The 24,092-nt window shown below is 38.1% G+C and overlaps 1 protein-coding gene and 1 long non-coding RNA gene across 13 annotated transcripts; one reads left to right on the forward strand and one right to left on the reverse strand.

The window, feature by feature from the left end:
* Positions 1-6,600: 6,600 nt before the first annotated feature.
* Positions 6,601-24,022, forward strand: LOC139968960 (uncharacterized). Of its 12 annotated transcripts, none has more exons than XR_011793602.1 (6): positions 6,601-7,078; positions 8,107-8,273; positions 8,565-8,639; positions 20,366-20,618; positions 21,242-21,313; positions 22,619-24,022. XR_011793602.1 is itself a non-coding variant. In XM_071973611.1 (6 exons), exons 1-6 carry the CDS (start codon positions 7,003-7,005, stop codon positions 22,773-22,775), a joined length of 597 nt encoding a protein of 198 aa, XP_071829712.1. In that variant the 5' UTR covers positions 6,601-7,002; the 3' UTR covers positions 22,776-24,022. The 12 variants fall into 12 exon arrangements, 4 of the variants coding, with proteins under 4 accessions (XP_071829712.1, XP_071829713.1, XP_071829715.1 ...); XM_071973611.1 differs by having other exon boundaries at positions 20,366-20,414; positions 21,242-21,316; positions 22,621-24,022; XR_011793601.1 differs by having other exon boundaries at positions 6,605-7,078; positions 21,242-21,316; positions 22,621-24,022.
* On the reverse strand, positions 11,756-14,558 carry LOC139968962 (uncharacterized). Its single transcript, XR_011793610.1, has 2 exons — positions 13,237-14,558; positions 11,756-12,810 (listed from the first exon to the last, which is right to left on the reverse strand). It is a non-coding gene; the product is annotated as an uncharacterized lncRNA (long non-coding RNA).
* Positions 24,023-24,092: the final 70 nt, after the last annotated feature.

Below are 24,092 nucleotides of genomic sequence, written 5' to 3' on the forward strand. Positions count from 1 at the left end.
CTGCTGTGGGGCCCAGCAAAAAAGGGTGACCAGTGCAGTAACGGCATGTTACTCATGTATGATTACTATCTAAGGCCCCTTAGAATTTTGAATCATTAAATAGGCCCTTCAATCGAATATCTATGACATTCTAGGTCGGAAACTCTGAGTGTAGCACCGTACACGAGACTAGAAGTAATATTTATAAAATTCCTGCTACTCCTTGTCACTTTCGGTGATCATGCACTGAAGAAGAGCTAGTTTTGCTCGAAAGCTCTGCAAAAAACCAAACATTGGCTGTTTTACTTCCGATCACTTACCTACTTTAATTATTGTATCTCACTCGAGATTCAGCCTTTCTCTAAATGCAGCATAGTTGTTTTCCCTACATATACATATATATACATATATATATATATACATATTTATATATACATATTTATATTTATATATACATATATATATATATATATTTTGATATTTTGATATATATATATATATTTTGATTTTACAACTCATTAAGATTTCAATTATATATATATATATATTCATTTGCCTTTGTCGTTTACCTCCATTTCATTAACATAAAGTCTGTTCAAAGTAACTCTTCGAGATCCGGCCTTAGGAATCACAAATGATTTCCAGTTGGTTAGCATCATGTTTGATCTCTAGAGTAAGGCAAAATATGTCACCAAAAACAGAACGAGTATTGTTCGATACAGATGACAAACGCCTACAGTGGAATTACGACCTTCCTTACCGGTTTCGAACCTCTGGACATACAATCAGCGTCCATAACCATGTGGTTAGGGTGTCCGCATATAAAGCGGGAGGCCAGGGTGCGAACCCCGGTGGAGGCTGGAAGTTTTTTCACTGTTCTTGATTTTCCAACTCATTAAGATTTTCATTATATATATGTGTGTGTGTGTGTATGTGTATCTGTGTACAAATTAGCTGCAGAGTTTTCTGGACATGACGTTCTCTTCCTGGACACCACTGTGACCCTTCAAAATGGTTCACTCAAAACAGACTTGTCCAATAAACGAACAAGCACAACTACCTATTACCTCTTACGAGGACGAGGACGTTGCTTACCGATGTCCATAGCCTAGTGGTTAGGGTGTCCGCATAAAAAGCGGGTTCGAATCACGGTAAGAAAATCTGTATAACAATAATAAAAATCAATGTCAATACACTACATGCCCTAGTGCATTGTCTGCCATATACCACTATGAATAAAACCGTATACCAGTAGCAGTATAATTACGTTTAAGTTTTGTTCCCTTTTTAAACATTCATATTTGTCGCCCTCTACTTATTCAGGTTACACGTCACCGTCTTTAGTCACATGTGCTTTCCATGTGGACAGTGACGTATTACAGGTCACGTGACGTCAGTTTTCGCTCCCGTTCTGAATCAAAGGTCATAAGGGGTCACCAGAGGTCAAATTTTGAAAACTTGTAAAACATGATATTGCAAGAAGGGAACCTTGGACAGATCCCATATTTGGTTTGTAGATGCATATCAAATTTAAGGAGCATATTATTGTCATAGGTCATTTGAAGTCAACAAGCGCCAAACATTTACTTAGGTCCCCTTTTACCTGTCTGTCTACCCTAACACACCTTCCGAAACATAATATCGCAAGGGAAGCTTGGACAGATTGCATATTTGGTATGTAATTGTACCACATTGAGTACAAGAAGCCTTAATGTTGTGGGCGAAGGTCGATGGTCGTTTGAGTTCACCAGGGCTCAAATTGTGAAAAACATGTTTACACAATACTTCAACAAGGACAGATGTCACATTTAGTATTTTGATGTATCTATCACATTTAGTACAAGAAGCCTGTTGTTGAGGTCAATGGTCATTTCAGGACAGTGTGTCATTTTAAATTTATTGTTTGTCGCATCACCTTGCTTTCCATTGTATTACTTTGATCAAGTATGTTGTACACCCTCACTATAAATTACGTCAGATTCATGAGAGCAAACTGCTCACGTTACATCATCGAAACCACGATGCATTTTTGCATTTTGGTTTATAATTGCTTCATAATTGACCTCTTTTTTTCCCCCTGAGACTGCTGTTAGTGCCATTTTTACATACCATTAACATGTTTTGTGTCTTTAAAGACGCAATAAAAATTAGTCATAAAAAATGATAACAGTACAATTTCAGCACCTTGATGATATTGCCATAATTTTAGATTTGAACCGTTTGTAATATAAAAAGGCATCTGTTGTAATTTATGCCTAAAATATGATGCAATAGTAGATTGCTCTAAATGAATGGAGGTAGATCAGGTGCGTATCCAGGGGGGGGGCGTTGGGGGCGCGCGCCCCCCGGGTAAGGAAAAGAGGAGAGAAAAAAAAAGAGAAGAAAAAAGGGAAAAGGAGGGGAAAAAAGAAAAGGAGGAGAGGAAGGAAGGGAAAAGAAAAAGAAAAAAGAGAGAAAAAGGAGAAAAGGAGGGAGTAGAAGATAGCCAAGACCTCGGGAAGAGAAAGATCCCTATTATATACACAGGGTAGCCAGTGACAGATCAAGGATTACGGAGGGGGTGTGCGCTTCACCCTACCCCTTACCCCGACAACTCCATTTTGACGTTTCCGTTTTTCTTCTCTCACTAATGTACTTGAACTCGACCGAGTCGTCGGGGAACATAACGCATTTCGGGAAGGGGGTGACCGCCCCCCCCCCCGAGCAAATTTTCTTTATGACATCGCTAGTAATTTCAAAATAGACAATGCTTAGATGCAACTTACAAGGCCTGGGAAGTGTCATTTCCAGCGATCTGGGAGGCATTTTCGGCCAAAATTTTTCTTGTACGCTTCGCGCCAACCCATGGTGGCGCTTCGCTTAGATAGTTTGCCTACAGGCTTCGCCCTCCCTTGGCAATTACTCGCTACACGCCTGTTCGAATTTGTAAAGCAAAGAGCAGATATAACATCATATCAATGAGCATTGAAATGCATGTTCCACGATGAACAGCCTCAAAAACTGTCTATGTGTGTAGTCAAAGGCGTAGGAGCCCAATTGGATTTGGGGGCTGTAATGACTTGCCCGAAATAAAAGCCAAAATTTTTCGCGCGCGAAGCGCGCATTCAACATGTCGATGCCAATATCACATAGGCAAGATCGGTCATTACATTGTATGGCATCGTGTACCTTACGGTCCGTGAAAGTTGCACAGTATACCGCCGGATGCTAATGTAAACAACCAAATGTCTTATGTAGATGGAGAAAAAGCATACAGATCCATTTATGTCGAAACTCTCTTTTACAGTAGTAATGTCGGCCAAGCTTAGAACTTTATTTCAATTACCAAGGAGATCATTTTAAGCTATTCATTGCTATTTATTTTTCTTTCAGTAGGTGCCCGAAAAAAAAATGGGAAAACAATTGGGGGGGGGGGGCTGCAGCCCCCGCCTCCTACGGGACCTACGCCTATGAGTGAAGTGTTCGGTTTCGATATACCTGATATCGGAAATATCTGCTATTTTTCCAAGTTTTGTAAAAGCCATTATAAGAGGTTTTAATATTTCTACACCAATAAATTAACTGTGTCGGAATTTTCCTGACCAACATTCTTCATCATACTTTCCTCTAATCGTTCAATTTTGACCTGTCTGTTAGGGGATCAAGGAGGTTTTTCTATATTGGTTGTCTATAGATTGAATTTTGTGCAACATTATGGGTATGTTTTGAAGTGATTTTATTCACGAGAAAAGTGAATTTTCAAATTCTCAACAAGTAATGGGCTTAAAACCTTGAAAAGTGGGGCTTTCGGATATTGTGGGCCGTGACGTAGAATAACCTACAAAAGCAATGATCCATAGGACTTGCAATGAGGTCGAAAATGATGTGTGACTGGTGACAATCTTCAAAAAGGTTATGGATGGAAAAAAAACTTTTGGGAAATACTTGGTTCTCAGGCAAAAGTGTACATCTGGTTGCTCATTTTCAAGCCCGAGAAGTGCCATTTCCGGTGATCTGGGGGGTATCAAAACCAGAAATTTTCTTGTACGCTCCGCGCCAACCGATGGTGGCGCTCCGCTTAGATAGTAATTCGCGCCCCCCGGGTTAGAAAATCCTGGATACGCGCCTGTAGATACAATGAACCAGGTAACCATGTGATGTCCAAGGGAATACAACTATTGAAAATGGCTGGCTGAAGCTATTTAAGTGACACCAAGTGAGAAGCTGTGGCGTTTGAGATACCAAATTTAAACGAATTTAACCCGTTTTCTAAGATTATAATTTTACCTCGGTCAGGTGACATATCCTCTGTACATTGAATAACGAGTTATCTATGACTCAATCATCGCCAGTTATCACCCTAATTGCTTTAAATTAAAGACTTTAGTACTAAGCATTCGTTATTATATCGGCTACGAAAATTAGGTTTTCCAATTCAAAAACCACATCAGTCTGGATGTATGATTCATTACCAGGGGATTGAGTCGGGCTAGATTTGGGTAAGTGGAAGACGTAGGGTGACATCGAGGGTCACATAGGACATGTGACTTTGATCTAAAGGGCCACACAACAAATAACTTGACATGCCCAGTCCTTGGTGCATTTCGTAAAACAATGCCTTGTATATTGAATGCCTTTCATGGAAAGACCACTTACAAAAGTAGATGGACATGACTTTATGAAACAACAACAACACCACCTATAGGAGTGAAGCGAAAGCGGAACACACGCATTGAGGACAAAAAAAGTATCTACTAAAATGGATCTATACAAACCAATCAATATTATTCAATCTTTGTGTTGTGTGGTGCGTGTACTTGCTAATATGGCTTTACATGATTAGTATGTTTATCAAAAGTGTACTTGTAGAGGAGTGATGTTGTTGGAAATCTTTTCTCACTTTGAATGTAGTTGGACTCAGGTGATACCGTCACTGCAGAAAATGATATAATATTTAATGTCAATACACATGTGAAATATCTAGTTCGTCCAAGGTTTTACTTTCGAATGTATCGTCTTACCGATATGTTGCTGTTTGGACTTTTACTGACCTCATATGACCTTTCCCTTCCACAGAAAACCGAAGTGTTAAATCTGTTATGTGTGTTATACCAAGCTCCAGTAGTGACATTTTATTACCAGTAACTCAGCACATATACAATTTCGTCTGAGTTTGAGAATGGCTCGATCTATGACCGATATGGTAGAAAAACCACTCAAAGTAGGCTGCATTCAATCAACCATGTTTGAAGTTGGGAACCAGATGGTGTTTTCAACTAACAATGTAGAATATCTGTTATCCTTTACAATAGTTTCCGTTACCATTGTTGGGAACCAGAATATCCTTTTACTTAGTAAATACAAAACTAAATTCCACGTACCTTCCGTTGGATTGTTCAACTTCCTTTTATGATTCCTAACAATTTTCAGTTTGAAATCTACGGGGAATAACGTATTTCTATATATAGTCTGACCGCAATTGATTCTTACAAAATTTGTGCATGATATATATATATATATATGTATATATATATATATATATATATATATATATATATATATATATAAATATATATATATATATATATATATATATATATATATATAACTATACTGATGTGTGTCGGTGAATTGTCCTCTCCCACCCGATACACACAGAGAACACAGTTACTACTGTAAATTTTAAAGTTTTGTACCGTGCACAGTAAAAACTGGATCGTGCTATAAATCGGTATAATGTGCTATTAGGATTACAGTAAGAACTGAGTATATGTGTAATTCCAACAAATCAAGTTGTTGGGAATTCTTGGAATTACACATATCCTCTGTTTTTACTGTAATCCTTATAGCACATGCTACCGATTTATCAGATTTGTCAGCACGATCCAGTTTTTACTGTGGTACAAAACTTTAAGATTTACAGTATAGTTACTGTAATCTCTGTGTGAATCAACTGCCTAGCTCCCCCGAGGACAAGCTATGCTAGTAGTTGGCTAATTGTCCTCTGTTGATTCCTTTCAAGACAGTTTCAAGTCTGAAACAAACTCATCAATAACATTATTCTCTTCCTAAGGAAAGTAAATATCGAAACTGAAGCTCTCATGCCTTATTCCTGTTGTATATTTTTACACTCTTTTCCAACTATCATGTTCCTTTGTCTTCCATTACATCTCTGATCTTCATAATAAACGACCTTGGCGAAGCGTCCTGCTAAAGACATACCGTATCCATAGTAACTGTCGTTTGAAAGTGAAAAATGAATAACGCGGATGTTATAACACCAAGTGTATCAAACTTTCAGAGAAATTTAACTCCTCTCCCATTCCCATTCCTCCTTTAGATTAATTTCTCGCCTTTTCCATGAGTCTCCCATGCAAAAACTAAAACCAATAGTTGTACTTCAGTTGATGGAACCCCTCTGACATATTAACCCACGTCTAACCCCCACCCCCTCCCCCTCCCCATATCCAGTCACCCTGGTAACCCTCGATCATTTCATTTTTCACATCAAAATACATTTTTCACAAATAAAATCAGTTTGCTATCATTTCACCTTTATTATTAATTGAGAAGCAAGACATGAACCTTTTATCAAATTCTCAGCACACTCAAACTTTACAAAGTCATATCATAACATTTGTCACTATATTTTCCGATCGACTCGATTTAACCTGATGATACCCAGGGAAGTCGTGGTAACAGAGCTTTACGTGCCATATTCAGTGTGTTTTATTACAAGTCGCAGCTATTATACTGCAGCATATGGTATGTATGGAATGCTAAAGTACTATAGGAACCAGTTGAATGCCTTTTATGTTGGTTGCGTACATACAAATTCCAAGGTTACAGACGTTCAACGACTGCACGAACAAGACAAACAAGACACACGATCTCAACACAAAAGTACCTCGTTATATAGTTTACAAGCTCAATATTGTTAAATGCCATAAGAACTACGTGTGGTTGTACACCAACGTATAGAGGTTGACGCCATTTTCTTTCTTAAATGATTTTAATATTTTCTGTATTTCCATCGGTTTACAGATGCCATCGGTTATGCGAGAAGTGTTGATCACCCCAGTCTGTCTTATTTTAAGTATCTGGCAGAAATATCTAAATGGTAAGTGAAACAGTTAATGCTATAGTAGAAAATGTATTTTGTAAACGAACCACCAATATGGAAGCGTCTTCCTTTTCTGCAATATGGCGTACTGCTATGATTGGTCTCGCGGTGTGGTTTCTGCCCACATCTACTGGATCCTGCTATTAGCTATACTTTCATTGAGCAGCCTTACCATTTTGAGCAAATGTATTTCCTGTGATATTTAACTCCTATCTTCTTTGGATAATACGTTGATATTAAATTATTTCGTACTGCTTATACTCGTTTTGAAATGTCGTTTAAAGGTTGTAAACGTTTGCTCTAAAGTAACAAATCAGTACAACAATGATGAACAACTATGAGAGCAATATTTCTAATTTTATTGTTATATCAAATACAAGGGCGTAGGAACCGGGGGGCTGGGGGGGGGGGGCGCCATTTCATTGAGCAGCCTTACCATTTTGAGCAAATGTATTTCCTGTGATATTTAACTCCTATCTTCTTTGGATAATACGTTGATATTAAATTATTTCGTACTGCTTATACTCGTTTTGAAATGTCGTTTAAAGGTTGTAAACGTTTGCTCTAAAGTAACAAATCAGTACAACAATGATGAACAACTATGAGAGCAATATTTCTAATTTTATTGTTATATCAAATACAAGGGCGTAGGAACCGGGGGGCTGGGGGGGGGGGGCGCCAGCCCCCCCCCAGTGAAAAATATGGGGGGGGCGGAAGTATCGTTCCGCCCCCCCGCTCCGCAAGTCAGAAAACCCCTTTTTCATTTCCAAATGAGAAAAAAAATCTCATTTGAAGCACCAAATTGCATCTAAGGCCAGGTGAAAATGCAAAATTCTTTACAAAATGGAGTGGGTGTTGAAATGTGCTATATTGCACCAAATTGCATCTGAGGCCACCTGGAAATGCAAAAAAATCCAAAGGGGAGGGGGACACCCCCTCCCCTTAGACCCCTCCCCCAGGCCGGCCATCAGTCTTCAGCCCCCCCACTCAAAAGTACCTTCCTACGCCACTGATCAAATATACAGTCAATGTGCACGCTACATTATTAACATTTTCGGAGATACGATGGCTTACAATTTTGAACATATTGCGCGTAATCTCTTTGGGATACAGAAATGGGTGCAAGAATTGTACGAGCTTCATACAGGGAAACGGTTTAGAGGTGATGATCAGTCTATGCAGCAGCCAGAAGGTGAGTGTATGATTCTGAAGAAAACTTCAGGGTATACGGTATCAACCATATGAATAATAAACATCACCATCTGCGTTTGAAAATGTACACAATGAACTGAACTGCCGTATTAGCAATCCAACCACGGAATTGGTACATCCTTACAAATATGACAGAGTTGAAGAAGTAACCGATACACAATGAAGAGTATTATACAATTGGCTTTAAACATTGACTTTTACAGGTATGCTAACAAAAACATTAACTCTTTCTTATTTTTATTATTCCATTTCGATCTTCTGTCAACCTTAGGATTACTCATTTCCGATAGATCTTATAACTTTGGCACACTGGATCTCGGGTCCAAATGGAACTTGTGCTTCTAACGTGAGTAAATTGAAATATTTAGCTAGATATAAATGCTATACAGCTTTAATGTAGAAAAACATTATATAAAACATTAAGCTGCATGTGATAGACCAAGTCTATACGTCGACAACTTATCCGACTATTTCTACTCTAATTGGAGACATTATATTAATTATACTGGTTGGTAGTAATTAAACGACTCCGAGCAAGGGAACTAACGGGCTTGATCTCCATACCTAAAAAAATATATATCTCACACATTAACTTTTCCATACTTTTCTCCGGTTAGAAGCTCTGTATTATTTGTATGTAACCAATTGGGGTTTCATGAACCATCCTGTCTGTCAATAAAAAAGAAAAGTTTGGCGCTCTTAGTGAGCTGACGTGTTTGGCTTTTCTGCTGCATTTTCATTTGATAGCAGCGTCATTACTAACTACACCGTAACGGATCCCTCCAATACACGCCTGGAGTATTCCCTGTTGTTGGTGGTGGTGGTATGTTTCATGTTACTAGAGTATGAAGATGTTTCGTCAAGCAAAGTCATTTTTCGTTTCATCGTTAGCTCTACTAAGCTTAGGCCTTTGCCTATGCATTGACACACGCACATATTATATAGAGAGCTGCTACTCATCAATCGAAATGACTGCTGGATACAGACGACAATACAGCGCTAACACCTTGAATGGAATCAAATCATGCATCACGGATAACACGATCGACTCTCAGCTACTGAACTCTCTGAAGGATCTTGGCATTGTTCGAAGACGGAGAGGTAAGCGTGCTGGAATACAATCCAGGATTAGTCACACCAAATCGTCGAACTTCAGCTATCCGTATGGTGTATATCGACGAATATCAACAGTATTCAAGGAAATTTCACACATCTGGAACAATTTATTGTCAACCACCGGAATCTATGCTTCGTGAGCCTCCAGGAACCAAGATACAACGTCACGAACAGGTATGGCTGAATGACCCCCTTCAACATCTGATGACTGATGAGGCATTACAAATTGCTAGCTATTTTATGTTTCGCCATGATAGACAGTGTACAGCTAATGGGGTGGACTGATAACCTATATATCCAAAGAATGGGCGGTTACTCATCCAAGAATTGGGCATACCATCTCTACGCCTGACATTGAGTTACTCGCTGTGAGTGTACGACCCCATTTTCTTCCAAGTTTCGTCTCCAAGATACACGTCGTTAACCCCCATTTCATAGCTGGGTCGATATCGACCCAAATAATCATTGAATTTAAAAAAAAATAGTACTCAGCCACCTTACATCCTACAACATTCATTAAAGTATTGAAATGTAGCTAAGACCATACGTTTGTGTATAAAACAAATAAAAAGGGGGGTAACTTTTGAATATTTTTAGTGGGTGGGGCTCAAAGGTCAAAGGTCAACCTGAAAATGGCGTAATTTGGCTAAAAATCGATGTTCGCTTCATAAAAATCGTGACAGAAAATAAGAGTTGATCAACCCCCCCCCCCATTATATTTGGTATAAACCCTTACATGTTTTGAACATATTCTGAGCATTTCAGGAATATATCTATAGAGAGTTCTGAGAAAAATGCAAATGTCCTTGAAATTTCCTGTAATTTGACACCAAAATCGTCCAAATCCGTTCATTTTTGAGAAAAATCTCATTCCCGAACGCTTCAACCTACGAACGTGTTTTTTTTTTTCTTATTTGAGATATTTAGGCCACTGCAACATTTGTAATTGATAGTTATGGCATAGCGCCCTCGCATTCCTTTGTAAATCGATAGCAACGGCCGTTCTTGCGCAATATTGTTTCATTGAATGTTTAGTGTACAGTTTCAATGGACTGTTTCGTACGGGTACTTTCAAATAGGCCGTGGCCCAAATTTACGGCCCAATAGGCCCTAAAGATGTGGGACGATTGGTCAGATACCATGATGAGGTCCAGGACCTTCTGGTCGAACCAGTTTATCAAGGTTCGGTCCTTTTGAGGACCCAGAAATCGTAAGTCAATAGCGTTGTTTTAAAGAGGCCATGACACGAAAAAACCAACTCATCGAGAGTAACTTCCTCTGAATCTATGAGAAAATCTATGTTCAAAACTATCCTCAACACCTTGAAAACCTCAAGGACTAATTAGTAATTAACGTTTTAATATTCGCATTCGAAAATAGATATCTGAGAATGCGATTTCACAACAAGACAATGATGACGTCATGTTAGGAACACACGTGCAAAGCCCAGGCATGTATCGGATGCGCGACGATCATACCGTTCCATATACAGTACACGCACATTTACACTGATAGAACAACCACTGTATTACGCTATATCGTTAATAATTTCAAGTTTTTTTTACAACTGTTGTAAACTATCCGAGAGAAATGCCGGTCCGTTGTGTTGTTGGGGGCTGCATAAATATCATTACCCATGCAATTAGCCTTCATCCATGGCTGAAGGACGAAAAAAACACGGCGATTATAACCAAGTTAGTGCACAACACCAGCGCCGATTTCACTGGGCCTAGCCAGTATGCAGCTCCGAATGAAGCGAACACTTCACGGAAGCATACTACGATCCCTCCTTTTTGTTATGAAATAAAACAAATGGACTTTAACGGTTCGACAGAAAAGAGTCATTCTTCTGTCAAGTAATCCACAAAAAACTACTCTGAAGACCAGATCGGGGAACAGGAAACCTCCAATGGGGCAAGTGGCGATCCTTAGGAGGTAGCGCGCTGAGCACTAGTAGTACTATAGTATTAGCGTTACTACACTGAAGTCGCAATAGACGAAGAGATTTTACTGTATCATCTAAATTAACACCCCCTTCATTGCTCTATTGTATACTAATAAGCTATGAGGTTAGCTTCAGAAGCGATGGGTTACATCTTCTTGTGAACAAATCTCAGTGCCCCAATTTATTTCTGGAATATGCTGGATCAGTTAGTTATAGCAATAATTTCTTATTCCTATTCCAGGAAAACCATTTTTTATGTTGTGGAGGGAGTGGGGGTAATGGGGATGGGTCAAAACACTAGGTAGGTAAAAAGATGTTATTCCAAAGGGTGTTTAATTAAATCTCAAAGCGATTTATTTTAAAGTCACAGAGCCAAAAATTCACACAACATAGTTCAAGTGTTAAATCATTGAACAAAATTTATTCAATATCAGTTCTAGACAGTCATTCTGGACAATCTGAACTAACATTAACAACAATCATTGTATTATATGACATAAAAGTAAAACTGTACTTTCCATAAACATTATCATTCTTAAATTACACTAATGTAATTTGTGACATCAAAGGAGGTTAAAAGAAAACAACTTACATGAATTTTTTGGCTTTAAGCCTACAAAGCAGTTGCATGTCCATCGCTATCAATCGTTGTTGTGACAAATTAATTACAATAATCCAGAAGCAAATACAATAAAGGGTTATTTAAACCAAGAAACACTGCACGAAGTAACTCACATGCAAAAATGTTACACAAGCACGACGACACGTACAACACTGATGGGCAATGTGAAACACAGCATCACACGCATTAAAACAATCGAAGACCATTAACAGGGTGTACTGCTGAGTTTTTGAAGAAAGACTACAAAACAAACCAACTGCTGCTGAAGAAACAAAGTCTAAACATTCAAGAGTTCTGCTGCCTCCATTGGTCTTTATTATGACTTTTCTGTCAAATATCATTGGTGATATGGATATTTTGGCTTCCAGATTAAAGGTACGAATCAAACGTCTGGGAGGTAAATGCCCCTAAAAAGGTCAATGTCCGTTCCCATATGCACATATTATATGACATCACGGTCACGCCAATACTTGTGTCCAAATGCTTCAAAACATGCCTTTTCTTTCATTGTTGATGTTGGGTCTGGAAAATAACCTTTTCATCCTGAATTAAAAGTCTTGAATTTCAATATATCAACACTGAGGGAACCCTGACGGATTGATAATCCAACACAATCGTAGTTTAGAAAAGGTGTTTCTGGAGGAATTTCTCAACCAAGGCTTCCTATACAATGAGTTTTCTCCTGGCAACTTGAATCCAGTGTAATGACCATTGGCTGGAAAATCACTTCTGATCCTTTGGACTGCACATGATGGTAGCACAACCCTGACGTGTCTTGCTAGGAACCCCAAGTATCATTGAACCTGTTGACCGTAGGCTATGTATCTGTACTGCCTGGGAAAAAATTTATGAAAGTTCAAAATGTATTAATGTTGGCCATGATGTCCACAATAACAAGCAGGCATACAATGTACACTTATGATTACATTTGTTGTGATTTTACACCTTCCGTGTATCATGAAACATTCTTTTGTTTCAGAAAATTGATTTGCAAAACTCCAGGCCAAAGTACTAGCCAAGTAATAATGAGTATGAAATAACACATATGCCTACCTAGCATGGCTGCATAATGCAACTTACATCCCCGAGCCAAACTTTCAGTATGCAACCAACCCTACTAGTACTACACACTCTACATATGGGTTGTAAGTTACCGTAACACAACGCACAATACGGTTTAGGGTGTTCCGCGAATTCCAACAACACATGCACAAAATGGACTGGATTTTGTTTTTAAATGCTTCGTTAATAAATTCTTACCACGTTGTATGTTCCTTGCAATGGTTTCGAACGGATGTCTTCTTCGATATGTTGTGGAGCTTCAATTTCGGCTCGTTTAACAGGCTCGAACTGATACGGTTCTAACACCTCCGCTCCACCCTCAACGTTCGGTTCAATATTGGAATGATCATCGCCTTCACTCTCTGCTTCGAATATGAGAAAGGGCACTCTAATTATAGCCCAATTTCACTGCCTAGTGAAGAACCATTATCACTTTGAACTTCGGTTGCCGCAATTGGTTCTGAATCCGCCATTTCACAGGAAATTTTGATTTGATATCGCACTTGTGATCGGTGTTTTGTTTAGTAACTACTAGTGGTATGTGTACTTGTCTACTGTGTACGTGAATGGTATGTTCGGAGGATCGTAAAGCAGCGACAACAAATGTGTTCAAAACGTGACGTCACATGACGTCATGCGAATCGGAAAATTTTCGAGTAAACAAAGTTTCAAACGCCGAAAAGGGTAAATTCATTCTCAATTTTCGACTTGAAAAATCAAGTTTTAAACTGGCAGATTGGTTGATACATGTTCTAGAGAACATTCTTTGATGGATCCCAAAAATATAGGACTTTGAAATTTTCGTGTCATGGCCACTTTAACTTGTTTACAAAAAAGGCTAGGCTAGGCCTAACCTTATGCCAACGTTAGGCTGTAATTTTCGAAAGTAAACAACTTTTGTACTAATTGAAATCAGTCATAACTCTGTCAATCCTCAACAGATTTCAGAAAATAAGGTATCATCTGAAAGAGCAACCCCAGAAGAACCTTTATCATACAATTTGAAGTCAATTTTGAAGTCATTAGTGATTTTATTGTATTTTGGTGTTTTCCAATTAAAACAAAAGTACATCCTAATTTGCATATTATAATTTGCATATAATTTGCAATTTTTATAAAATTATCAATTCCAAATTTTGTTCTCTATTGATCTAAATCAACTTCCTAATAGAGAAGTTGTCCCTAACCTTTATAAGCCAGCCCTAACAAGATAAGTGCCCCAAATCCTAATTGTGTGCCCAACCCCCCATGCTCGAAAGGGTGTGTATACCCGCCTTACTTCAAACTTTGCAGTGGCTGATAAAGAACTAAAGCGAGTGCTAACAGATATAATGGTAGAAAACCCTCGCTCACACATCATCATAATGGGAGATTTCAACAGGGAGCATGTACCCACTCTTGGAACTATGAACTATAAGAACCTTGTAGACTTCATTACCTATCCTCGCTTCCAGTCCATTATCGATGGCGTATATGTGAAGGATGATTGCTATATCTCCAAGCAACTACATTCATTGGCTACTTCAGATCATTACACCATCGGCATACTGCCCAAATACACTGAGAAACATCGGGATAGCACGCAGAATAAACGGAAGAAAGTGGCAAGAGATCTGAGTGATGCTAACATAAACAACTTACAGAGTATGCTGGATTCGACTGATTGGGCTGTATTTACTGAGACTTGTAGCGATTTGGAGGAGATGACCGAAGTAGTCAGTGCGTATGTTAACTTTGCCGCTGATGTATGCATACTCAAGAATTCCAGACCACTGGTGGAATTAATGAAGAGACTCCCAGCAGTTAACACAATCAAACAACTAGAAAGGGAAAAGAAGGTAGCGATTGACAACGGAAACAAGGTAAAGAGGAACAAATTACAGCGAAACATCAACCGATATATCCAAAAGAACAGTAGTGGCAAACTAAGATATCAAATTATCCTTACCAGACAAAGACGAGTCAATATCGAACATGCCTACTGTTAAAGAAAATGAAGTAAAACAATTATTCAAACGAGTAAAGAAAGGGGTTTTCTCGGGTTGTGATGAAATGCCATGGTGGAGTTTCAAATATTGTTCGAATGAACTGGCTGGTATCTTCACTGCAATGTTCAATGAAAGCATTTGCCAGAGTATGATCCCCTCTTCCTGGAAACATAACTGCACCCATTCCCAAGAAACCTATAGACCTACTGCTGTCAATGACTACAGGCCAATCGATCTTGCTAGCATTGGTTTCAATTGCATGCAAAAGATTTTATTACCATATGCCACCGAAGCTCTTAGCCTGTACGGGGACAATTGCCAGTTTGCCTACAGGAAGGGGGTATTATGTACAGACGCTATTTTAACCCTTGTCCATGTCATTGTTTCAGGTTTGAATTGTAAAGACACTACTGTTGCCAAAGTTTTATTCCTTGATTTTGCAAGTGCTTTTAACACCGTTTTACCAAATTATTTATTAAATGATCTAATGAATTTTGGTATCGAACAATGGCTAACCCACTGGCTTGCAGACTTCCTAAAGGGGTGGTCCAGACAAGTCAAGATTGACAAGGTCTCTCTGATACCTCCAATATCAAAATTGGTGTTCCGCAAGGTGGTCCCCTCTCGGCGTTGCTCTTTACAATGTATACTAATGAAATACAGTCAAATTCGAATTGTTCTGTCATTAAGTACGCTGACGACACTGCTATTTCTTGTAAAATTTCGAAACTCTCACACGAAAGACATTAAAGTCTGTATAAGTCATTCATTTTTGACATTACTGATATATGTCAACAGAAGAATCTTATCCTCAATCCGACAAAATCCAAAGAAATGGTATTTGAAAATGTTAACATCAAGCATGCAGGTCTCATCCAAACTAAATCCGAAAAACTTGTAATTGAGGACTCTGAAGTTAAACGTGTGTCTCATACCATGTATCTTGGAGTGTGTATAGATAACAAATTAATATTCACTGGTCATATTTCACATATACTACGACGAGTCTACTACATTGTATCCACATTGACATATTAGACCGGCAGCCCAGTGCACTTTGATCAAACGAACGAGGTACCAATATCTGAGTATTGGAACATTTGTGGAAAAACCCAGTATATCCAAAAGTGGATGTCTGCCGTGGTCGCTCTGCTGCATGTGGCCCCTGGGGCCGGTTAAAGGGGGCCCAAAAATGCATCTGATCAAACGAACGAGGTACCACTTGAAACCAATGTCAACTTAATGCATGAATGCCACAAAGTACTGAATGGCCTATGCCAGACAAATTTTCTGCTGCTAAGGGCCCGCCAGACGCCCCCAAATATGGCCCAAATGCCCATTAGCGTAGCATTGACCCAGATTAAATATGCAAGGTACCACTCAAAACCGGTTTGGAATGCTCGGGTTGATCTTACAGACTATGGAAATCATCATGCCAGACAAATTTTCTGCTACAAAGGGCCCGCCAGACGCCCCAAAAGGGCCCATAAAAATGCATTTGATCAAACGAACGAGGTACCACTTGAAACCAATGTCAACTTAATGCATGAATGCCACAAAGTACTGAATGGCCTATGCCAGACAAATGTTCTACTGCTAAGGGCCCGCCAGACGCCCCCAAATATGGCCCAAAATGCCCATTATCGTAGCATTGACCCAGATTAAATATGCAAGGTACCCCTCAAAACCGGTTTGGAACCACACAAAAACAATATTAAATGCAAAGGTACTTTCCACAGAGTAAAGAACTGCCAATGCAAGACAAATTTTCTTCTGCATAGGTCCCACCAGATAGAAAGAATAGGTGGCCCAATGTGGCCCTATATATGGGTCTAAAGAATTGGATATATGTGCCTTGTAACATGACATTTCAAGCTCATGATTATATTGTTTCCAGCATAAATTGGAGTTACTGTACACAAGACCAGTGTTTTATCTTATTTAGCTATTCGTTGCTCTAAGCAAAATAAAGATAACACTTTCACCTAAGCCTCTAAATATTTTGGGATTTGCTGGCCTGGGCAAAAATTACAGTTCCCCACATTATAATTCTAACACTTTGAGGAAGAGTCTTGCCTGGCTTGGATCCACAGAACTACGGTTGGAAGAGCAAGAATGGGTGCTACAGCCCTGACTGGTTTGAGGGACCGGCTCTCCCAGATCATCTATTCCAAGAGGGGGAACTGAGCGAAGATTTTCAAAGTAGCCGACCAGACGTGGCTTCCGAGTTTGATGCCGATGATTCAAGTACTGAACCATCTTGGAGTGATGACTCCGACAATGAAACATAGATTTGAGCTTCCATTGTCTTTTTAGAATCAAGTTCATGGGAATACTTAATTTTCATAAACTTACTAATGATTCTTTTGAGATCTGTCTGAATGGCAAATGTAGTGTCTTTTTACAATGCACACACTCCAGTGTTTAATCACTGTCAAGAGACATGAATTCTCAGTTCTTATACTTCGAACCTAACATGTGTCATGTTCAGAGTAATCACATAGTGATCTTTTGTTACTATCTTTGCCAATTATGATTTTAGTACATTTTAAACTAGCAAGATGACTTTCTTGAAAGGTAAAAGATTCCTTCATAGATGAAAACAAAAACCCTCATCTAGCATTCATATTTCTGAAAAATGGATACCACATCTATTTGTTGGACTTGTTACAAGCTATTCGAATTGAATTAGTGTAATGATGGAAGTTCTAAAAGACCAAGATGGAGTAATATACGCCAATTACTCATTTTATATTTTGTATCAAGGAATGGAGTCATACGTGGTGATATCAGTATTTGTTTGTTCAATCTTAGCATTTTAAGTCCTTTAAAGAGTGTACCTAGCATAAAGGTACATATACATTTCTATGCTTCAATTATGTATCTTTTAAAAACCATATTGGACAGTTTCAACGCAAACCTTCATCGTTAAGTACACCTTATAAAGCATTTTCACCATTGTTTGATAATTGTTTCTTTGTCTAAGCTTAAGAAACAAAACAATCTCTTTTGTTCGACTACATGTATGTCTTAAGATGACACTTAAGCGTTCTTTCTCAAGATTTTAAACTTTGTAGATTTACAATGCTAACGTAAACACAGTGTTTTAAGATACAAAATGATTTGGGGTTTCTTATTTACAATACATAAACTGATTTTAATCTGCTCCAGTGTTTCCAGCGAAACAAAGTAACTGCCAAGTTAAACACTGCTCACGATACAAAGTACTGACTGGATAAAAGGAAAAAGAATGGATAAAAGGAAGAAAAATGGATTTGAGAATGCATTATAACTGTCAGGATCTCCCTCAAAGACTGAGTTCGCGTCATTTTTGTTTTGCTCAATGAAATGTTCAGTAATTGATACACCTACTAGTATACTAATCTCATTATTCCATTGGCCTATGTAGCGGGAAGGAATTTGAATAATTCAGGATGTTCTTGATTGTTATAGATTGGTTTCTTGTGGTATCTTAACTATTTAAACTGCATAATTTTTTTTACATGTGGTGGGCACTTTGCAGAAGAAAATTTGTATTGTATTGGCATTTCTTTACTCTGTGGAATGCTACAAATGTCATGTCACAAGGCACATATAGTCTGCATCGATATACAATTCATTAGGCCCATATAGGGCCGCATTGGGCCACCTATACTTTCTATCTGGTGGGACCTATGCAGAAGAAAATTTGTCTTGCATTGGCAGTTCTTTTACTCTGTGGAAAGTACCTTTGCATTTACTATTGGTTTTGTGTGGTACCAACTATGATTGATCATGGCCCATTTGGGGGCCCTTTTTTAGTGTGTCTGTTAGCCCGTTTGTAGCAGAAAATTTGTCTGGCATGATGATTTCCATAGTCTGTAAGATCAACCCGAACATTCCAAACCGATTTTGAGTGGTACCTTGCATATTTAATCTGGGTCAATGCTACGCTAATGGGCATTTGGGCCATATTTGGGGGCGTCTGGCGGGCCCTTAGCAGCAGAAAATTTGTCTGGCATGGGCCATTCAGTACTTTGTGGCATTCATGCATTAAGTTGACATTGGTTTCAAGTGGTACCTCGTTCGTTTGATCAAATGCATTTTTATGGGCCCTTTTGGGGCGTCTGGCGGGCCCTTTGTAGCAGAAAATTTGTCTGGCATGATGATTTCCATAGTCTGTAAGATCAACCCGAGCATTCCAAACCGGTTTTGAGTGGTACCTTGCATATTTAATCTGGGTCAATGCTACGCTAATGGGCATTTGGGCCATATTTGGGGGCGTCTGGCGGGCCCTTAGCAGCAGAAAATTTGTCTGGCATAGGCCATTCAGTACTTTGTGGCATTCATGCATTAAGTTGACATTGGTTTCAAGTGGTACCTCGTTCGTTTGATCAGATGCATTTTTTTATGGGCCCTTCTTGGACGTCTGGCGGGCCCTTTGCAGCAGAAAATTTGTCTGGCATGGGCCATTCAGTACTATGTGGCATTCATGCATTAAGTTGACATTGGTTTCAAGTGGTACCTCGTTCGTTTGATCAGATGCATTTTTGGGCCCCCTTTAACCGGCCCCAGGGGCCACATGCAGCAGAGCGACCACGGCAGACATCCACTTTTGGATATACTGGGTTTTTCCACAAATGTTCCAATACTCAGATATTGGTACCTCGTTCGTTTGATCAAAGTGCACTGGGCTGCCGGTCTATATCTCGTTCCGTTCTTCGAATTAGACGTGAGGCATAAAGTATTTGTAACATCGATTCTGCCCCATATAATATATGCTGTGCCTGTTTGGTATCATTTTCTACTTGCCTGTGATAAACAAAGAATTGAGCATTCTTGAAGTATTGTGCTAAGATTTTCAGGTTGGATTATGAGAGTATGGTTGATCAGGTCAATGGTGGAGCTAGGCGTGAATTTATCAGACTAAGTAATATTCAAAGAGAAGAAAATCACCCGCTTCATGCAGAACTGAAATCACTGTGTCGACACACTAGCTATAATCTCAGGAATCGTGCATTGACACCAAAATATAGAGTGCAAGTTTTCAGAAACTCGTTTGTATACAGAGCATCTATTTTTATCCAACATGACACTTTAAATGACTTGATTTGATGTTATTTGTATAGTTTCCACAAATTTTACCATTTCTTTCTTATTTTTAATTGACAATTTAAATGAAATAAAATTCTTATGAAAATGAAAATATAACAAATCAAAGACATTTCTGTGTTAAAATTAATGATTAATTTTATAGTTTTTTTTTTTTAATGAATTTTTGTGTTCTATTACATATACGTTTGATATTTATCCATCATGGATGACTATAAGATAAGTTATCTTTCTTTCCTATTCTTCAGATACCAATATCTCATCTACGCCTAGTTTGGTCCTTCAGTGGATTTGACGGTAAAGATATCAGACTTGAGTCCGGTCTTTGTTTATCTATACTATCATCAGTAGAGGAGATAACCATCATTGAAGGAATAAAGAAACAAGAATTTAGCGAGGAGGAAGTGATTGGATTAATAAACTATGGAATAAAGTCACCAAGATTCAAGGAACTATGGTTAGGGGAAAACATCGTGACAGGCCTTGACTGATAATATGTGGGTAAGTGGGGGAGGAGGGGTAGTCAGATGGTGAGCGTAAGGGGTTTATAGGAGGGGATAAGGTAATTTACAAGTCTTGCCTTGAGACGTGCGGTTTTTAAGATGTTGCAATATTTGAAAGGATTTGTAAACTGGGAAATATGTTAACGTTTTATTTCATTACTGATTGTTCAGTTTACAACACCCCGTAAGGCTTTTCCACACGTTACGACGCAACAAGGTGAGTTGGGATGTGTGTGTGGAGGGGGGGGGGGTGCTTTTTCGTATAATAGGAACAAAAAATAACCTAAGAACTTTAGTAAGCGAACTAAAACTACAAGAAACAAAATCAAATTTACTTAAAAGCTGAAACGAAATATACTAGGTAGAATTTCAAGTGCATGGAAACGAAAACTTCTATAGTTTATTTTCAAATAATATTATTTGTTATAAAATTAAGTATATTTGCAAGAGTTATGCAACTTTAATAAATAAATATAAATAATTAAAAATAACAAATCAATAATGTTAATGGGAGGGCACATTCATTGACCTCCATGTTATTTATTACCGTGACGTCATCAGATATTCATTTAGTCAACAAATATTAAATTTTTGCTTTCCCTGCTTTCATTCCCTTTGAAGGTTTTCTAACTGTAAACTGCTGTCATACCAAGCCAGACATCATTCCAGAAGAATCAAGATCAAGGAATATTAAAGGTATGATATTATATTGATCAATAATTGTTGATCATTTAGATTGCTTTTATTGTAACGTTTCACACATTTATGACGAGAGAGGGAAGTGTGGTGGATGGGGAAGGGGGTGTGGAGTAGGGAACTAGTATTATGAGATATTTGTTGGCAAGAATGATCCTACAATGGTGATGTAGAGGTAGTGTTTGCATACAACAAACAGACTGGTCCTGTGTGTTGGGTAGGGTGGATTGAGGGGGGGGGGGCGGGGGGCGGTGGACTTCCTAACAGTTTGTCCTCCTATGGTGTTCCTTGAGCTGACTTAAGCCAGCGTTCTATATATTTAAATGAAATCAAAGATATCTTGGGTTTTGATTTTTGAGTTACTCAATATATTATTGTTAGCCTGTAAAATATGGACTATGAAGTAAATATTAGGTAACAAGGAGAAAATAGGGTTTTATCGAAAACTCAAACACAGGGCACAAGGAATTAATTGTTTTGGGGAAAGGTCAGTATATAATAGAATCATAACGATTGTAATACTTGAGATACAGTACTACTAACGATTCATTAGATGGAATAAGAGAGAGGTAGTTAACGAATACAATAAAGTAATTCCAGCTAGATGCATCCAAAGAATGGGCAAGTGGATGTAGTAAACAGATATAACTACTCATTCCGTCAGCCTGGATTAAGTAAATTGATTCTAGTAAATGTAAGTTACAAGCCGTCAAATGGGTGTAGTATAAAATGTAGTAGCAGTCACCATGGTAAAGTGATGAAGTATTAGTATGTTAATATTACCTACCTAACAGTGATATGTTTAAAGTCATGTAGAGCAAAAAATATATATAAATAAACAATCATTTAAATATTGGTTTAAATGGCGAAGTGAACACAAAATTCTCATCATCCAATGAGTATAGGGTAAAGTTATAGTAATCAATCATATATCTCCAACAATCTAATCAAGCATTCGGTAACTAAAGGTACATTAAAAACAAACACATTTATTTATACTTATTTAATGAGCGACTGAGAGTAATTAGCAAACAAGTATAATTAGTCATCCAGCAGAAATGTCATATAATTGTATTCCATACTAAATAAACTATTTATTATTAGTGGGTAAGCATTTAATATTAAGAGGAGTGAAAACAGTACATATTGGTAACATTAGTCCTTTTAATTATAATTTCCACTCTTATACATCCATATATTTTAAGAAGATGATAACCCCCCCCCCCCAAAAAAAAAAAACATTAATGTACATGACTAAGCCTACGCATTCTGTTTGTATGATTTCCCCCTTCTTTGTACTGTAGAAGGTTGGATCCTGGTAGATGAGTTCAGCAAGCACTTCTTTCTGAAGACAACCTGTTACGATCCTCCTGGTTCTGGAAATGTTCGCAGAAAATACTCAGAACTGAACACCAAGGAAGATGGTGACGTCACAGAACTGTTAACAGCGGTGACATAATACAGGAAGTGAAGCATCTACACATCCACCATAATGTCATCAGTAACTGATGAAGACTAAGGGTCTCCTATCCCTTCTCTCGAATCTAACCTACCTTACACTCCTCCCTACTTAACCCCCTTTCTACCTCTTGCCTCTAACCTAGCCCCCCCCCTTCCCCCATCCTACATCTAGTCTCGAACTAGCCCCGCTATCTTCTTTTCGTTTACCTTTAGTTGCGCTAGAGTTATTATACACCACTCAGTTCATCGAAAACTGCTTGCCCGAGTTATACACAAAACGAATTGGGAGTGTGCTCGGAAATTCCACAGGGAATTCGAGTCGATATATAGTTGTGACGTTTGTCACAACATTGGCCATCGTCCTCGTTAATTCTTTCACTTTCCTTACATCACCATCACTGTTTTCATACACTACATGTGTCGGTATTCGTTTACATTTCTTGCTTAGGGGATTGCTATATATGTATTTTAGTTTAAAATCACCCATACTTGTTTGTAACTAACTCAATTTTATGCTGAGATTTTCAAATTTATATATTCTGTTAAGCAATTCTTTTCTTCTACCACTGCATGGATATTTCTTCTGCCAGTTATAAATAATGAGCTATTAATGTCAGAATGACGTGCTTATACCCGCATCACATTTGATTGACATTTGAATGACACTCAACACTATTTGAAACGAAAAATTGTAATGCGTTGTAATATATTATTTTTGGCCATCAAAATGTGCTTTCCTGTATTGAGTTTTGTGTTGTATCTGAGGAACTGACATATTGTGCTGTGTGTTAGAATACGTAGCACCACCACTTTAAATGGAACAACACTGTAAATCCCTTTTCATTGAGTCTTTTAACGCGAGCACGTTCTTACTGTTAAATGCCTTTCTCCCTTCTATTTGCATGTGAATAATAATAATAATACATCTACATATTTCACCAAAACGTATAATCTCCCTCTAAATCGGAACAAACATCATCTTACTCTAAAAAAAAAAATCGTTTATTCATGCCATAAAATGATGTAATATTCCAGATCATTCAGATGGAAAAAGTTTACTTACAGAAATCAATTTTGATGAATTCTCTTCTATTTATTGCTTTGTCATTTACGAATGATTTCTCAATGTACTTGTTTATACAGAATTCCCACTTTGGAAATGTCATGACAAGCTTAAATATAAATCTTACAACAAAACATGTTTATGCGTTATCATGCAATTAAAAATATGAATTCATAACAAAGAAAAAAGTTGGAGAAGAAAAAGAAGTACGCAGCATGGTAATTATGCAGGAAGTAGTTAAGTTTAAAATAC

The sequence above is a fragment of the Apostichopus japonicus genome, chromosome 6, assembly GCF_037975245.1.
Source record: "Apostichopus japonicus isolate 1M-3 chromosome 6, ASM3797524v1, whole genome shotgun sequence".
NCBI classification, from domain to species: Eukaryota; Metazoa; Echinodermata; class Holothuroidea; order Aspidochirotida; family Stichopodidae; genus Apostichopus; species Apostichopus japonicus.